The sequence below is a fragment of the Phyllobates terribilis genome, unplaced genomic scaffold (genome assembly GCF_046119375.1).
Source record: "Phyllobates terribilis strain yellow unplaced genomic scaffold, ASM4611937v1 Scaffold_3__8_contigs__length_932513732, whole genome shotgun sequence".
Lineage (NCBI taxonomy): Eukaryota > Metazoa > Chordata > Amphibia > Anura > Dendrobatidae > Phyllobates > Phyllobates terribilis.
Window position 1 is genome coordinate 129711939 of NW_027362763.1, and position 14747 is coordinate 129726685.

Here is a 14747-nt window from a genome sequence, read left to right on the forward strand (position 1 = left end):
AGGCCCCTAAGTATTGTTTTGTTTTTTCTTTAATTCCGCCATATTATAACAAAGATATGGGACTTTTTATTCAGTACAAATTTTTATCGCCTTTTACAAGGGGATGGTGCACCAGGATCCTTTGGGGCGTGACTTTAGGCTGCATTGCATAATGACTCAGTGGTAAAGACCATAAAAATTTGCATTGAATGAAAAAGGCTCATATCTCTGGAACCGTATGGCGGATTTTAGAAATATGAAAAATACTCAAGCAGGAATATTAGAGCAAAAACTGCACCCTTTTGATCTGGTGTTAGGTCCACTTTAAAACTGGATGTGAGGGTTGATATTCTTATATGTTGCTTTACTAGAAAAATGTTAGGCCTCATCCAGACTTCCATTTTTCTCACGTACGAGAAAAATTGATTAATTTTATGGAGCAGAGTTTGGTCCATATGTGGAGAAAAGTAAAAAGTAATATCCTCCACCTTCTCCTTTCTTAGAGTCTGAGAAAGTCTGACCGGATTGGCATATCATCCAAGCGTGGTCCGTTTTTTTTGACAAACCCATAGACGTGCATTGCAGGTTTTAAACCAATCCTAGGGTCACAATTGGACAAGACTCCGCAATTTTCTGCGGACTGCTCCACGAAAAGTCACAGATACGTGAGTGGTCCCATAGACTATCTGTGAAAACTAAGGCTAGCACTCGTATGCGGAAATCGGACGTCTGAGTCCTTAGAAAAGGACATTTTCTCTTCAATATAGACATGGCCACATTAATAGGGGGTCTCCTGGTGGTCCATCTGTCCTTTTTGAAAACCTTTCCTAAAACTCAACAACAATTGCACACAAAGTCTTCAGGACTCCAAAATTAAAAATCTCAATTTATTTACCATTTGGCACATTTGAAACTTTTTGTTCCCACTTTACACCCCAAGTGTTACTACCCTGAATAAGTTGACGCTCATGAAAGGGGTATTCGCATCTCCAAGATTCTATCCCAATGTGTAGCAATAATAGTATTAGCAAATATATCTAATTATAAATGTAGTATAGTTCTTCTGATTCAATATGTTGCTTACCCCATGTGCAGGGCATTGCTGTAGCTTAGGCATCCATGGTTACAACCACTAACAGCTAACTGTCACTATATGAGTGGTCATAAACGTGGATACCTAAGCTGCTGCAATGCCCTGCACATGGGGTAAGCGACATAGTGAATCAGAAGAACTATACTACATTTCTAAATGGCGGTGTTTGCAAATATTATAATTACATGTTGGGATAGGATCTTGGAGATGGGAATACCCCTTTGAGCCAACAGTAATTCCATTCTATATAGGATTTGTTGCCCACTTTGCAGACCCCAGGCCAAGCAATCTGGAATAAGTTTGGATTCTCTGCGATTAGGGTGAATTAACACCCAGTAGATATTTCTGAGCCTCGTCTGAATAAAGCCGGCTGACATCCATGTGTGCTTTCCATCAAATCAACACAATTCACATGTACAGAAGTCATTTTTAAGGCCTTGTTTATGGAAATCTGTCTATTAATTTCTTTTTTTATTGTTTTTTCCTTTAACATTTCCTACCTTTTCATCTTTTTAATTACATATTTATTGAAACTGTTCTTAAAGGAATGTTCCATTTTTAAACTCTAATGGTCCACAGCTTACTTTTCATAAAAAAAAAATAAAAACCTAAATCTGCGGTTTTGCAGTTGTCTCTCCTTGCCGTTTTTTTTTGTCACATTGACTACGACGCAGCCAATCACTTGGCTCAGATGTTAGTCATGCCAAAATAGGTGGCACGATTGGCTAGACATCCAGTGATTGACTGCAGCGGTGACGTTGTTTAGTTTTGACGTCATCGAACTGCAGCTGTAAGTATTGATGGTCCTGTTATTTACGTGAATTTAACGGGTCAAGTTCAGTGACAGAGGTCTAATAATTTACCTGTACATGAGCTATTTCTTCTCTCGAGTGGTCACTTTTGGTAATTTATTTTTATTTTAGTGTGAAGTAAAACTTGCTCCTAAAAGGTCACGCTTGGAGAGCAGATCTGGTGAGGACGACTACGGAGACCAAGACTCTGACTTTGATGATGAGATGTCAGCCAAAGACAGATATTTGTCCTACATAAAGCAAGGGCTGTACTTTGCCACAGAGATGGAACGCTTTGCCCCACCTCGAAAACGTCCACGAACCATTACAAAAACATACAGGATTGTTAGTCTGAGGTCTACAACTCCAGAGGAACTTTATCAGAGGAAGGTATGCAGGGCTGGATCTTCATAAAAGGGAAAACTACTATTCAGATTGGCTGAAAAAATGTCCGATTTTTATAATTAAAAGTGCAGCTCAATGCAACACGTTTCGCCCTGAGATCTTCATCAGGCGGTAATACATGGAAGTACAATATATCCCGTATCTAGATATTTGATGCATTTTTGTCCTCAGTCTCGAGTAGCTTTGATTGTTTTTTGATATTAAAGAAATAGTAATATGATATTAACAAATGTCATGCTTGCTGCAGATCGATAATGAAGAATACGGAGAAGCTTTATCCTTGGCTCATGCATATGGACTGGACACTGACCTGGTTTATCAGAGGCAATGGAGGAAGTCTGCGGTCAACGTTGCTACAATTCAGGACTATTTGGTATGTTGTAAGTTTTTGCTTTAGGTAGTAGAATGACTCTTATATTAGCTAAGTGAGTAGTACATCGTCAGCAGGAGTATTGGGTGAGGATAGTACACCTGCGCAGAGGTAGTGAAGCAAAGTTGACTGATCTTTGTTTCATTTTCCGTGTGTGCCTAATGCATCTGGACTAATCGCCCGGACACATCTTGGTAATCTATAAATCCATTTAGAACACATTGACATTTAAAGGGGTTGTCCAGGCTTGTGACTGCAGACTTGTGAACCCTAACAGAGTGCACATCGCGCGCCATCAGGATTCTCTGGTGCCGGAAGCGGCTGTCTTAGGAGCTCAAGTATGCGACTTGCATATGTTTGGTCACATGCCAACTAGATGCGAGCGGCCTCTTTTAATACAAGTGTATTAAGCGAGGCCGTGCACGTCTGGTCAGAATGTGGCCGGAAGTCCGCAAATTGCCTACATATAGTCATATGACTGCCTTCTTCCGGCACCAAAGAATCCTAACAGTGCTGTGTGTGTGCTGTCACAAGACTGCAAACACATAGTGATTGTAGGCTTTACCCAAAAACCTGGACAACCTCTTTAAAGAATAACCATGTAATGAAAATAAGCCACTTTATAATATACTTTATTCGAGAAATCTGCTTATTTCTCCTCCTGGACTGATCATTCTCAATTTGCTGCTAAAATCTGTCTTCAGGGAACTCAGATTTTCCTATTACTTAGATAGGTGACAGTTGGTGCTTTTAAAATTGTATGGAGGAGAGGGGAGGAGGAGGGAGGAGCTAGAGGTAAACAGACATGTTGCTACAAGTTCATCTGAAAGGACCGTTCCAGTTCTCCATAGAACTTTATGAGCACCAACTGTCAAATCCTAATTTAGTAATGTGAAAAATCTGTATTCACTGAAGAGAGAATTTACCCGTGAACTGAGAACATTGAGAATGAAAAATCAGTTTAGGAGGAGAAATAAGCACATCTTAATTTTTTTTTTTTTTAAATTTTCACTTTTATTATTTATGAAAAAATAAAGTTTTGTTGCACAACACTCTGGTGGGGGCATGTTCTATTAAAGGAGATGTTTGAATAACTAAGTGCTGTATCACTGGCCTCAGGGACTTTTCTATGCAGCGTGTTATTGCAATGATTACATACTATTAGTCCGAGGTTTTACTGCTCATTCGCCAAATGTAGTTAATTTCTAATAATTGCATTCAATGAGTGTTTACGTTCTTAATGGCTGATCTTAGCCGCCTACATGCGGCAGGGGCCGGCAGTGTTGTGGGGAACCCATGTACTTTGTTGTGTAACACTCATACACAGCAGAGCTGCCCATACACAATAGCGCAATCTCTTACTTTAGCTCAACAGGCTGAAAATGGCCCATAAATCTCTTTTGAGCTTAATACTTGAATAATCGGTTAGTGGAAATGGCCGCTTAAGGCGCCGCCAAGGAAAATGCACTGTTTATTGCTGACATTTTTAGCATTAGAAAAATACATCTATATTGCATTTGGTTTTAAAGCTCCACCTAGCAAACATGGAATCTCATCATTGGATTGTTTAAGGGGTTGCCCGGCCTTTGGGTACAAGTCTGTGGCATGCTATGTGACTGCAGGTTTGTGAATCCTCACATCTTACTGTGCGCTCTCAGGTTTCTTTGGTGACGGCGACTGGCACGAGACTACAAATATGCTAACAATGCAGTCACATGCCAACTAGACATGTCCAGCCTCACTCAATGCAACTGTATTGAGCGAGGCTGGACATGTCTAGTCGGGATGTGGCCAGGAGAATGCAAATCGCATATTTGTGGTGGTCATATGACCGCCACTTCCGGCATTGGAGAATCCTCACACTGCGCTGTGAGGATTCACAAGTCTGCAGTCACTTAGCGTGTGGCCTAATTCCAGATAACCCCTTTAATGATTGCATGGCCATTAACAATCAACCTACTTTTAGCTTCAGTCTTTCTGCAAACCAGCTGTGTGTTGGTGGGGGTGCAGCCACAATGTGAGAATCCAGCCTTATAGTAAGGCCCCCACCACCACCCACCAGAACGCTGCGTTCTTGATGGGCTCTGTTCACATGTGCAGTTGTCATCATTTAGTAACGTATCCAGTATTTTTAAAAAAAAACAAAGCAAAAAAAAAACAACTAGATCCATTACATTTGGCTCAAAAATAGATGCAAACTTTGGTTTGTTTTTCCTTGCCATTTGCTCCATTTGTAACAAATAAGTTTTTTCAAGAGGCGTACCTCAAGTAGTAACCATTTTATACAGAAATGTTATGTTTGCTGCCTTAAAAGCTAATGATTAGTGCAGCTGCACAGAGCAATGAGACTGATTTCCTCTCCAGCATTAGATTCTGAACCTTTTCCCCACTTTTAGTAGCTTTTATAGATGTCTTTATTATAATATTAATAATGACGAATAATATCATTTAATAATGTCTCAGTAGTTTGGTTTATTCCTATATTGTGTGTATATAAGTAAATGCAGGATTCTGCTGTGTCCAGAACTGTTCCATTAAAGGGGTTTTCTGACTCCTTTGTGCTGATTTATGACCCCAGACAACATCAAAGTTGTGCCCGAACTTTGATGTGGTTATAAATTAGCTGAGAACAACTGAGAATAAGCCAGAAAAAAAATTAACAAAGATCCCATAAAAACCAAAACTGTTAATTGATATCTAATTTTTAGCTCCAATTTATGCATTTAAGTAAAAAAAATAAAAATAAAAATATGCCTCTGAAGGTGTCCATAGTAGTATAATTTATTGAGCTTTTTTATGATCGATATCTCATAGATTGAGGTCCTACACCAGTCACCTTCATTGAGGTTTTCAGGTGCGCAACCTCAGATCACATTCAGTTAAAGGGACCCTTCAGAAAATCACATTCCTCAGACAGTTTATTTTAACAAAACATTTGTGCTTTTATCACCCTCCACGGGTCCACTGTTCATGTAGACGGGACACTCTCACAGCTGAGCTCACTGGCTGTCGACATGACCTTAGTGCTGCAGCCAATAACTGACACCTGGAGCAGCGATGGAGACGCAACTGTGATCCCGCGAAGGACGCATTTTTATTTTTTTACATTTTTTTGGAGGGGTTTATATTATAGCAAAATGGTCTCGGGGAAGGAATTTTTTTTTTAAAAGCGCACAACACCCTTAAATAATTGCTGTGCAGCAATATCTGAGGACGGCCACTACACAGTAAAGGGTCCTGTGCTGTTCGGTTCCGTTAACGTTTTACATCTGGCTGCCAACAAAGCTGAACTGCCAATCAGTTGATGTATCTTTTGTTAAACCCCCAACAATCACATATTGATGAACTGTCCTAGGTAATCAGTATGGTGAATTTTCGAAAACCCTCTTTAATTCTTCTTGTGGGTACATTGACACGTGCGGATTTTAGGCTGTGGCTTTTAGGCTGTGGCTTTTAGGCTGTGGCTTTTAGGCTGTGGCTTTTAGGCTGTGGATTTCATCTAAAATCTGCAGGTGTTACATCTGGCTTTGTTGCTCGTTGTCATGTAATAATCAGAACTGAATAAATTTATACCGATAGAAGTTAACTCCCTCTTTGCGATTACTAAAAGCCTAGACAGTAAATGCACTTCTTATCTGGCAAGTGTGAACGTACTTTTAGAAATACGTAAAAAAAAATAATAAAAATTATTGCTGGTGTTTTGATCACGATGGCAGAGCGGTAATTATGACAGTTGTGATGCGCTCCTCGTGTCTTCTCCTCGTGTCCTGATGGTTTGCTTTGGATAATAGGCTTCTGGATAAAACCCCTCATTATTTTGTTCCTCCTTTTGTATGTTCTTATTGTTCAGAGTTGAACGACAAACAGGTAATTTTTTCTATTTCTATATTTTTTTTCTCCGCCGGTTTGACCTTGTGCAAAATTAATTTCAGCGAATGTCTTCATTTTCCCTTTTATGATTTGTATTTCTTCCTTTTTTTTATTACAGGCTAATGATGGGAGAATAATTAGCTCATACAAATCAACCAGGAAGAAATAATAGGTTTACAAATTCTGCGCAGGATAGATTAGTGTTTAAGTATTAACCCCTGACAGCATTTTGGGACGGCGGAGGATGAGGCTCGTCTATCCGTGTAATAATTATTGTTTTATTGCTATATTTCTCATTCAGCGAATGACCAGGACACCGCCCATAAATCCGGCCTGTGGAGAATAAATCCGTACAGTTAGCGGGGTGTCGCCCCTAATGCAGCAGGGAGGTCACCCTTACCGTACCTCGCCACCTCCAGCTGTCCATAGACTGTAAATGAGCCATGATGCATCTGCAGGGCCAGCGATTCCATCTATAGAGATTAGTGGATCCAGGATCCTGTGTTATCTACTGTATATAGAGGTGCAATCAGTCATTGTACAGGAGGAGGAGGAGGTGAGCTGTGACATCACCTATTGTGAATGGTGGATCCTGTATTATCTAATGTATATAGAGGTGTTATCAGTCATTGTACAGGAGGAGGAGGAGGTGAGCTGTGACATCACCTATTGTGAATGGTGGATCCTGTGTTAACACCTCTATATACAGTAGATATCAGTCATTGTTCAGGAGGAGGAGGTGAGCTGTGACATCACCTATTGTGAATGGTGGATCCTGTGTTATCTACTGTATATAAAGGTGTCATCAGTCATTGTACAGGAGGAGGAGGAGGTGAGCTGTGACATCACCTATTGTGAATGGTGGATCCTGTGTTATCTACTGTATATAAAGGTGTCATCAATCATTGTACAGGGGGAGGAGGTGAGCTGTGACATCACCTATTGTGAATGGTGGATCCTGTGTTATCTACTGTATAGAGAGGTGTAGTCAGTCATTGTACAGGAGGAGGAGGTGAGTTGTAACATCACCTATTGTGAATGGTGGATCCTATGTTATCTACTGTATATAGAGTTGTTATCACAGCTCACCGCCTCCTCCTGTACAATGACTGATATCGCCTATTATGAATGAGGGATCCTGTGTAATCTACTGTATTTAGAGGTGGTAAATTGTTGTAATCCTGTCTGTGATGATAATGAGACTAGTGAAAAGTGATCTGTACAGAACTGGATGTGTGAGTCCAGTATAAGGCCTAGTGGCTTTTGTTAGGTTATCTTTCTTGTGGGATTATGAAAGGCTATATCTTTATGTAGAAATAGAGTTTATTGGCCAATGTGAAAACTACAAGAGGTTCTGATTTTTACAAAATAAAAAAAAATATATCCAAATTTTTTTAAAATATGTTTTTAACGTAAAACCCTTTTTTTAACTAATAAGTCACTTTTTTAATGACCTGTTTAAGGTTCTTTTCACACTGCCACTGTTTATTTCTTTCTGTCTGGATTCATTCTTTGTCCCTGCATGGACCATGCTGCACGGACCGGCCGCGGGTCTCCTGACCCGAGCCCAACAGCCTCATAGGCATGTAGGAGGTTTGAAAGAATAGGTCAGGAGACCCTTGTACTGTCAATGTCAATACATCTTCCTGCAAGTCTACACACCTGCATTGTTCATCTAAGGCTATGTTCACATTGCTTTTTTTGTGGCGTTTTTATTTGCAATCAATACCTGATCACTTGGCAGTAAAAAAGCTGTAGTCAAAATGTAGATTTTACTTCTTTTCTTGCTGTTTTTTTCAGGATCCCAAAGTTCATCTTTGTTTCCACCTTGAAAGTTTAAACAATACAAGGTGTTAGGCCACCAATGCAAGACGTATGGGAAAACATAGAACATTTTTGCAAATTATTTAGGGGTGAAAGTTTTCTTTTTTAATTAAAGGGCATTCTTTTCTTTTAAACCCCTTATAGACATGACCAATTTTTTGAAATCTGACCAGTGTCACTTTATGTAGTAATTACTCTGGAATGCTTCATCATATCCCATTGATTTTAAGATTGTTTTTTTTTGTGACACATTATACTTTGTGATAGTGGTAAATTTAGGGTGTTATGTTTTTCGTTTATTTATAAAAATATCAGAAATTTGACAAAAAGGTTTTAAAAATTGCAATTTTTCAAACTTTGAATGACTATCCCTTTAATCCCAATAGTCATACCACCCAAAACCATTAATATATACCATTTCCCTCATGTCTGCTTTACATCAGCACCATTTGTAATATGTTGTTTTATTTTGTTAGCATTTTAGAAGGTTTAAAAATGTAGCAGTCATTTTTAATTTTTTCAAGGAAATTTATAAAACTAATTTTTATAGGGACCTGTTCAGATTTGAAGTGACTTTTGGGGGGTCCTAAACACTGGAAACCACCCAGAAGTGATACCATTTTAAAAACTGCACCCCTCAACGTATTTAAAATTTCTTTCAGGTAGTTCATTAACCCTTCTGGGTCTTTTCAGGAAGTAATGGAAAATGGCATAACAAGAATGAAAAAGTTTTTTTTTTTTTTTTACCACCTAAATTTTGATAACTTCTGTACAGGCCGCTATAGCCGGCAGACTCTAAGGCCATTATTTGGTCGTTACATGCCATGGCAAACATCAGGAGCACACAATCAAGATCTCAGGGTGCCGATGAGGTTAAAGAGGGAGCCCCCACACTCTGTTAACTATTTAGATTCTGTAGTCACTAGTGACAGCAGAATCTAAGGGGTTAAACGTGCATGGTCGGTGCCAACACTGATCGTGGCTGATGCAGCAAGTTGTCAGCTATAATGTACAGGTGACAGCTACAGGATTGTCACCTGTCAGGGAACGGAAGTCTCTTATATCGCAGGTCAGTAAAAAGACGTTTATTGGTCACTAAGGGGTTAACACATTAATTATCAAGAATTCAGTTCAACTGTGTTTGGAGTGGGAAGAAGCAAAATAATTACATTGGAACAAAAAAAAAAACAACCAATACTAACACCCATGCTCATGCGACAATACCAAGACAATATGGTTTATACTTGGGGAAAATCACCAAAATAAATGGTTTCACATTCTGTTGTACCTGCGTTTTTTTTTTCACCGGGATCCAAGGAGTAATGCTTCTCCTTGTGGAGAGTGACATGCCAGTGTGAGGAGACTTTGAAGCCTTGCAATGCTCCTCTGAGAAATTAAATATGCAAATTGCCTCTTGAGAGAGGAAAAGGACTAGAACTGTAGTGTCACCTATTGAAAGGCGCAATCCTGAAAGTCAATATCGACCATTTAAGGAGTCTTACCACATGACTTAGGATAAAAGCCAAACAGGAATCTCAATTTGCAGACAGTGTTTCAGGATGTTGCCCCTCGTCAGTGCAAAGTGTGAGATCTGGTTTGGCTAGGTGAGAGGCGTCTGACCGGGATCCGTGGGGTAACCTTTCACTACGTGGCACTACAGTTCTAGTCCTCTTCCTCTTTGAAGAGGCAATTTTCATATTGAATTTCCCAGAGGAGGATTGCAAGACTTAAAAGCCTCCTCACATTGACATGCCAGGCTTGGCTTGGCATGTCACTCTCCACAAGGAGAAACATTACCCCTTGGATTCCGGTCAGACGCCTCTTACCTAGCCAAACCAGATCTCACTCATTGCACCGAAGAAGTGCAGTACCCTGAAACATCATATCTGCAAATTGAGATTCTGGTTTGGCTTTTATCGTAAGTCATGTGACAAATCTTGTTAAAGGGTCGATATTGACTTTTAGGATTGCTACTTTCAATAGATGGAAAACCAAAAACGCTGCAAAAAACGATAGCAGCGTTTTTGCACTTTATGGGCGAAAGAAAAAATGCTGCAAAAAAAGGCTGAAAGAAAATAGATGTGCAGCAGTTTTCAGTGCATTTCAGTAAGGAAAAAAACCAAGCGTGTGCATGAGAGTTCTGAAATCTCATAGCTTTTGCTCATACTGTTACATGCATCTTTTAATTTGCATAAAAAATTTCTGCAAAAATGCAACGTGTGAACATAGCCTAAGCAAGACCTATTTTATTAAGCATGTTATTAATATAATTTTTTTTTACTCTGGAAACCCCTTTTAAAGCAGGGAATGATAATCATTTCCAGTATTGTAATATCGATAATCATACTGCTGGATAATTTATGTCCTATTTAAAAAATTTATTGCCAAATGTTTTTTTTTATTATTATTATTCCAGAGCAAAATTAAGAAGCGGTCTTGGGTCTTGCATGAATGTCTGGAGAGGGTCCCCGAGAACGTGGATGCTGCCAAGGAATTACTGATGTTCGGCTTAAAGGGGACAGACCTGGAGGCTCTGGTGGCCATAGGCAATGGGGAGGATGGAGGAAGGTGCGTTGCGTCTTAAGCCATGTATGAAAACATAGGTAATTTGATGTATTTCTGAGCCGCGTGCCAGGCTCTTGTACGAAATCTCCGTAGAGAACCGGGGCCAGCGGTGTCTCTCCATATTCCTACACAAATGCCTGCGGTTGACTCGTGAATCCTATCTTCTGATTAATGATCTCAAGCCCAAGACGGCGCAGTGAAGTGGCTGATTCCTTAACATGTTAATGCATGCGTAAATTCATTTACCAATCTTCACTCTCGCCCATTCTAATTATCCCTTTCCTATCTGATGGTTATGGTAATTAGCATACTTCACTAAAATGTTGTGTAATAATATGCCGTCTCTTGAGCGTTTTGATTCGGAGCAATCTATTATCATTACAGTGGGCGCTCTCCCAAACATCATCCGAGCAGCTCCGCCGCTCCCCTGTTGCTTTTTTATAACCACTTAAAGTGTGGGCTTTAATGCATAATATATGCAGCTTTAGTGGAACTAGCCTGTGTGTAAGTGCAGAAGCCGACTGCTATTTCTCCACCAGGCGTTCGGCTCAGAGAAACAGAATTTTATACTTTATAGGTTTTTGGGTTGAAATGGCGCACTTTTTACAAATTACTGAGTGTCAGACGCCCTGGCTCCTCAGTCTTTCCATTTATTTATTACGTAGTTATGCTCAGTGTTTGTTTTTTTTATTACTTTTCTTCCAACTTACACCCGCGAGTACTGCAGGAATTAAGTAGCGTCATAGATAGACCATTATTTTTAATCTTTAAAGATTCCATAATAACAGGGTCTGTACCACACGACTGGCGTATAGCAAATGTGGTGCCAATATTCAGAAAGAGGACAAAAACTGAACTTGGAAATTATAGGCCGGTAAGCTTAACCTCTACTGTGGGTAAAATCCTGGAGGGTTTCCTAAGAGATTCTATAATAGAGTATCTGAAGAAGAAGAACCTCATGACCCAATATCAACATGGGTGTACCAGGGACCGTTCCTGTCAAACTAATCTGATCAGTTTTTATGAGGAGGCAAGTTCTGGACTGGACCAAGGAAATGCAGTGGATGTTGTGTATATGGACTTTTCAAAAGCTTTTGATACGGTTCCACACAAAAGGTTGATACATAAAATGAGAACAATGGGGATAGGGGAAAATATATGTATGTGGCTTAAGAATTGGCTCAGTGATAGGAAACAAAGGGTGGTTATTAATGGAACACACTCAGACTGGGTCTCAGTTAACAGTGGGGTACCACAGGGGTCAGTATTGGGCCCCCTTCTTTTTAACATATTTATTAATGACCTTGTAGGGGGCATACAGAGTAATATTTCAATATTTGCAGATGACACTAAACTCTGCAGGGTAATCAATACAGAGGAGGACAATTTTATATTACAGGAGGATCTAGGTAAACTAGAAGCTTGGGCTGATAAATGGCAAATGAGCTTTAATGGGGATAAATGTAAGGTAATGCACTTGGGCAGAGGAAATAAAATGTATAATTATATGCTTAATTGTAAAACACTGGGCAAAACTGTCACTGAAAAAGACCTGGGTGTATTGGTGGACGACAAGCTCACATTTGGTGGCCAGTGTCAGGCAGCTGCTGCAAAGGCAAATAAAATAATGGGATGCATTAAAAGAGGCATAGATGCTGATGAGGAGAACATAATTTTACCTCTATACAAGTCATTAGTGCGACCACACTTAGAATACTGTGTACAGTTCTGGTCTCCGGTGTATAAGAAAGACATAGCTGAACTAGAGAGGGTGCAGAGAAGAGCGACCAAGGTTATTAGAGGACTGGGGAGTCTGCAATACCAAGACAGGTTATTACACTTGGGGTTATTTACTGTGGTTAAAAAGAAGGGGTGATCTTATTACTATGTACAAGTATATGAGGGGACAGTACAAAGACCTTTCTACTGATCTTTTTACTCTGAGGCCTGAGACTGGGAGAAGGGGGCATCTTCTACGTCTGGAGGAAAGAAGGTTTAATCATAATCACAGACAGGGATTCTTTACTGTAAGAGCAGTGAGACTATGGAACTCTCTGCCGCATGATGTTGTAATGAGTGATTCACTACTAAAATTTAAGAAGGGCCTGGATGCCTTTCTTGAAAAGTATAATATTACAGGTTATATATACTAGATTCCTTGATAGGGCGTTGATCCAGGGAACTAGTCTGATTGCCGTATGGAGTCAGGAAGGAATTTTTTTCCCCAATGTGGAGCTTAGTGTTTGCCACATGGTTTTTTTTTGCCTTCCTCTGGATCAACATGTTAGGTTATGGGTTGAACTAGATGGACTTAGTCTTCCTTCAACCTTAAAAAAACAAAAAAAAAAAAACAAAACCTGTTACAAAGTGCAGTTTCCAACAGTATACATTTTTTTGACTGACTGGTAATAAAAGTAATAATAAAAAAAGTAATACTTCCCCTTACCGAACCAAGTAGCTGTTAATCCGGTGGTTTCTACTTCCTTTTCCTGTCTCAACACACGCCAAATGCCCAATTAGCCAATCACTGGCCGCAGCGGTGAGCCGTTTCAGTCTGATTGAGCGTTTCCTGCCATTTCTGGTGTGTTGAGACTATTGGTGACCAGCTAAGTGTCAGGACAGGGGTTGTTGTTGATCAATGCGAAAAGAAATAAGTGGCGCTCACCACCAGCACAATATTTTGTGGGTTTTATTTTTTTCCAAGATCACATGGGATAACAGAGCGAAGACATGCAGAGTTGGCTAGAGCTGTTTCGCATCTACGCGTCATCTAGCCCCCCTTATGAAGCCAGATGAAGCATAATTAGATGCGAAACAGCTGTAGCCCAGTTGGTGTTTTCACGCTGCGTTCCCCTGTGATCTTTTAATAAAAAAGCACAAAATAATGAGCTAGTGGTGAGTGCCACTTTTCATAATTTTTGACGATTGTGTATCTGCACAGTTGAGCACCACCACATCTGTATACTCCAGTGGTATATACTTACAGCAGTGCTGGGCTGCTTATGATCTTTTGAAATGGTTATCAATGAAGGTGACAAATATTTTATATTATTTTTTCAGTTTAAAGCTTTTTGAAAATAAGTTTTATCCTGTTTAAAGGAGTTCAATTTCCTGAATATTTTTTTGAACGCCATATTGCATAAAATGCAGGCGTAGTTCCCATCTTACCAAACCCTTTCTCTCTCGTTAAGACGCTCCTGTCTGTTCAGCCAGCTCCAATGATGATGATGAGGCATATAACCACAGCCGATCACTAACCGTTCTTCTGATCCCAGTAGAGCCAGCAGCTTGGCATTACAGTCAGTGATTGGCTGCAGGTAACTCATTGTTGGAGCCTGTTAATCGGGGAGCAGTGGTGGAGGAGAGGGAGTTTTCTAGATGGTTACTAGAGATGAAGGTTATTAGACCTTATGTAGGGTATCTGTCGTGTATCGTCCTGTGTCTGACAGGTCCTGCTTGCTTCCCTTCTCTTATCTGTTGGGCAGGTTTATATTACCAGGAGATGTAGACATTGATGATGTCCCTTACGAAGATTTCTTGACTCCAGAAGAGGAGGCAGAAAGCCGAAAGGAGAGGGAAAGCCAGAGGCGCAAAGAACTCCTGAAGAGGGTGGACTTGGACAGGTGAGCGAGCTTTATTATTTCACGTGCTGGGAATCCTTATTTTCATGATGGCTTAGAAACATGTACAATATGGTATTTGGTGAAAGCCATTGTTTGGACAAGCTACTCATACGGAGGATCGCTCATGGGACATTTATTTAGGAGTCATCTGTATGGCCGGCTCAAATCCTATAAAGCTTGAGTCAGATTAAGGCTATGTGCCCATGATGCTGAAATGCTGCATATTT

At 40.0% G+C, this 14747-nt stretch overlaps 1 protein-coding gene across 2 annotated transcripts in view; it reads left to right on the forward strand.

Moving 5' to 3' along the window:
- Window positions 1-14747, forward strand: part of NBAS (NBAS subunit of NRZ tethering complex) — a 760680-nt gene that overhangs the window by 110572 nt on the left and 635361 nt on the right. For both annotated transcript variants that reach the window (XM_073674140.1, XM_073674141.1), the window contains exons 15-18: window positions 1996-2253; window positions 2516-2641; window positions 10749-10900; window positions 14383-14520. In XM_073674140.1, coding sequence (XP_073530241.1) covers window positions 1996-2253; window positions 2516-2641; window positions 10749-10900; window positions 14383-14520 — 674 coding nt within the window. The remainder of the gene's footprint in view (window positions 1-1995; window positions 2254-2515; window positions 2642-10748; window positions 10901-14382; window positions 14521-14747) is intronic.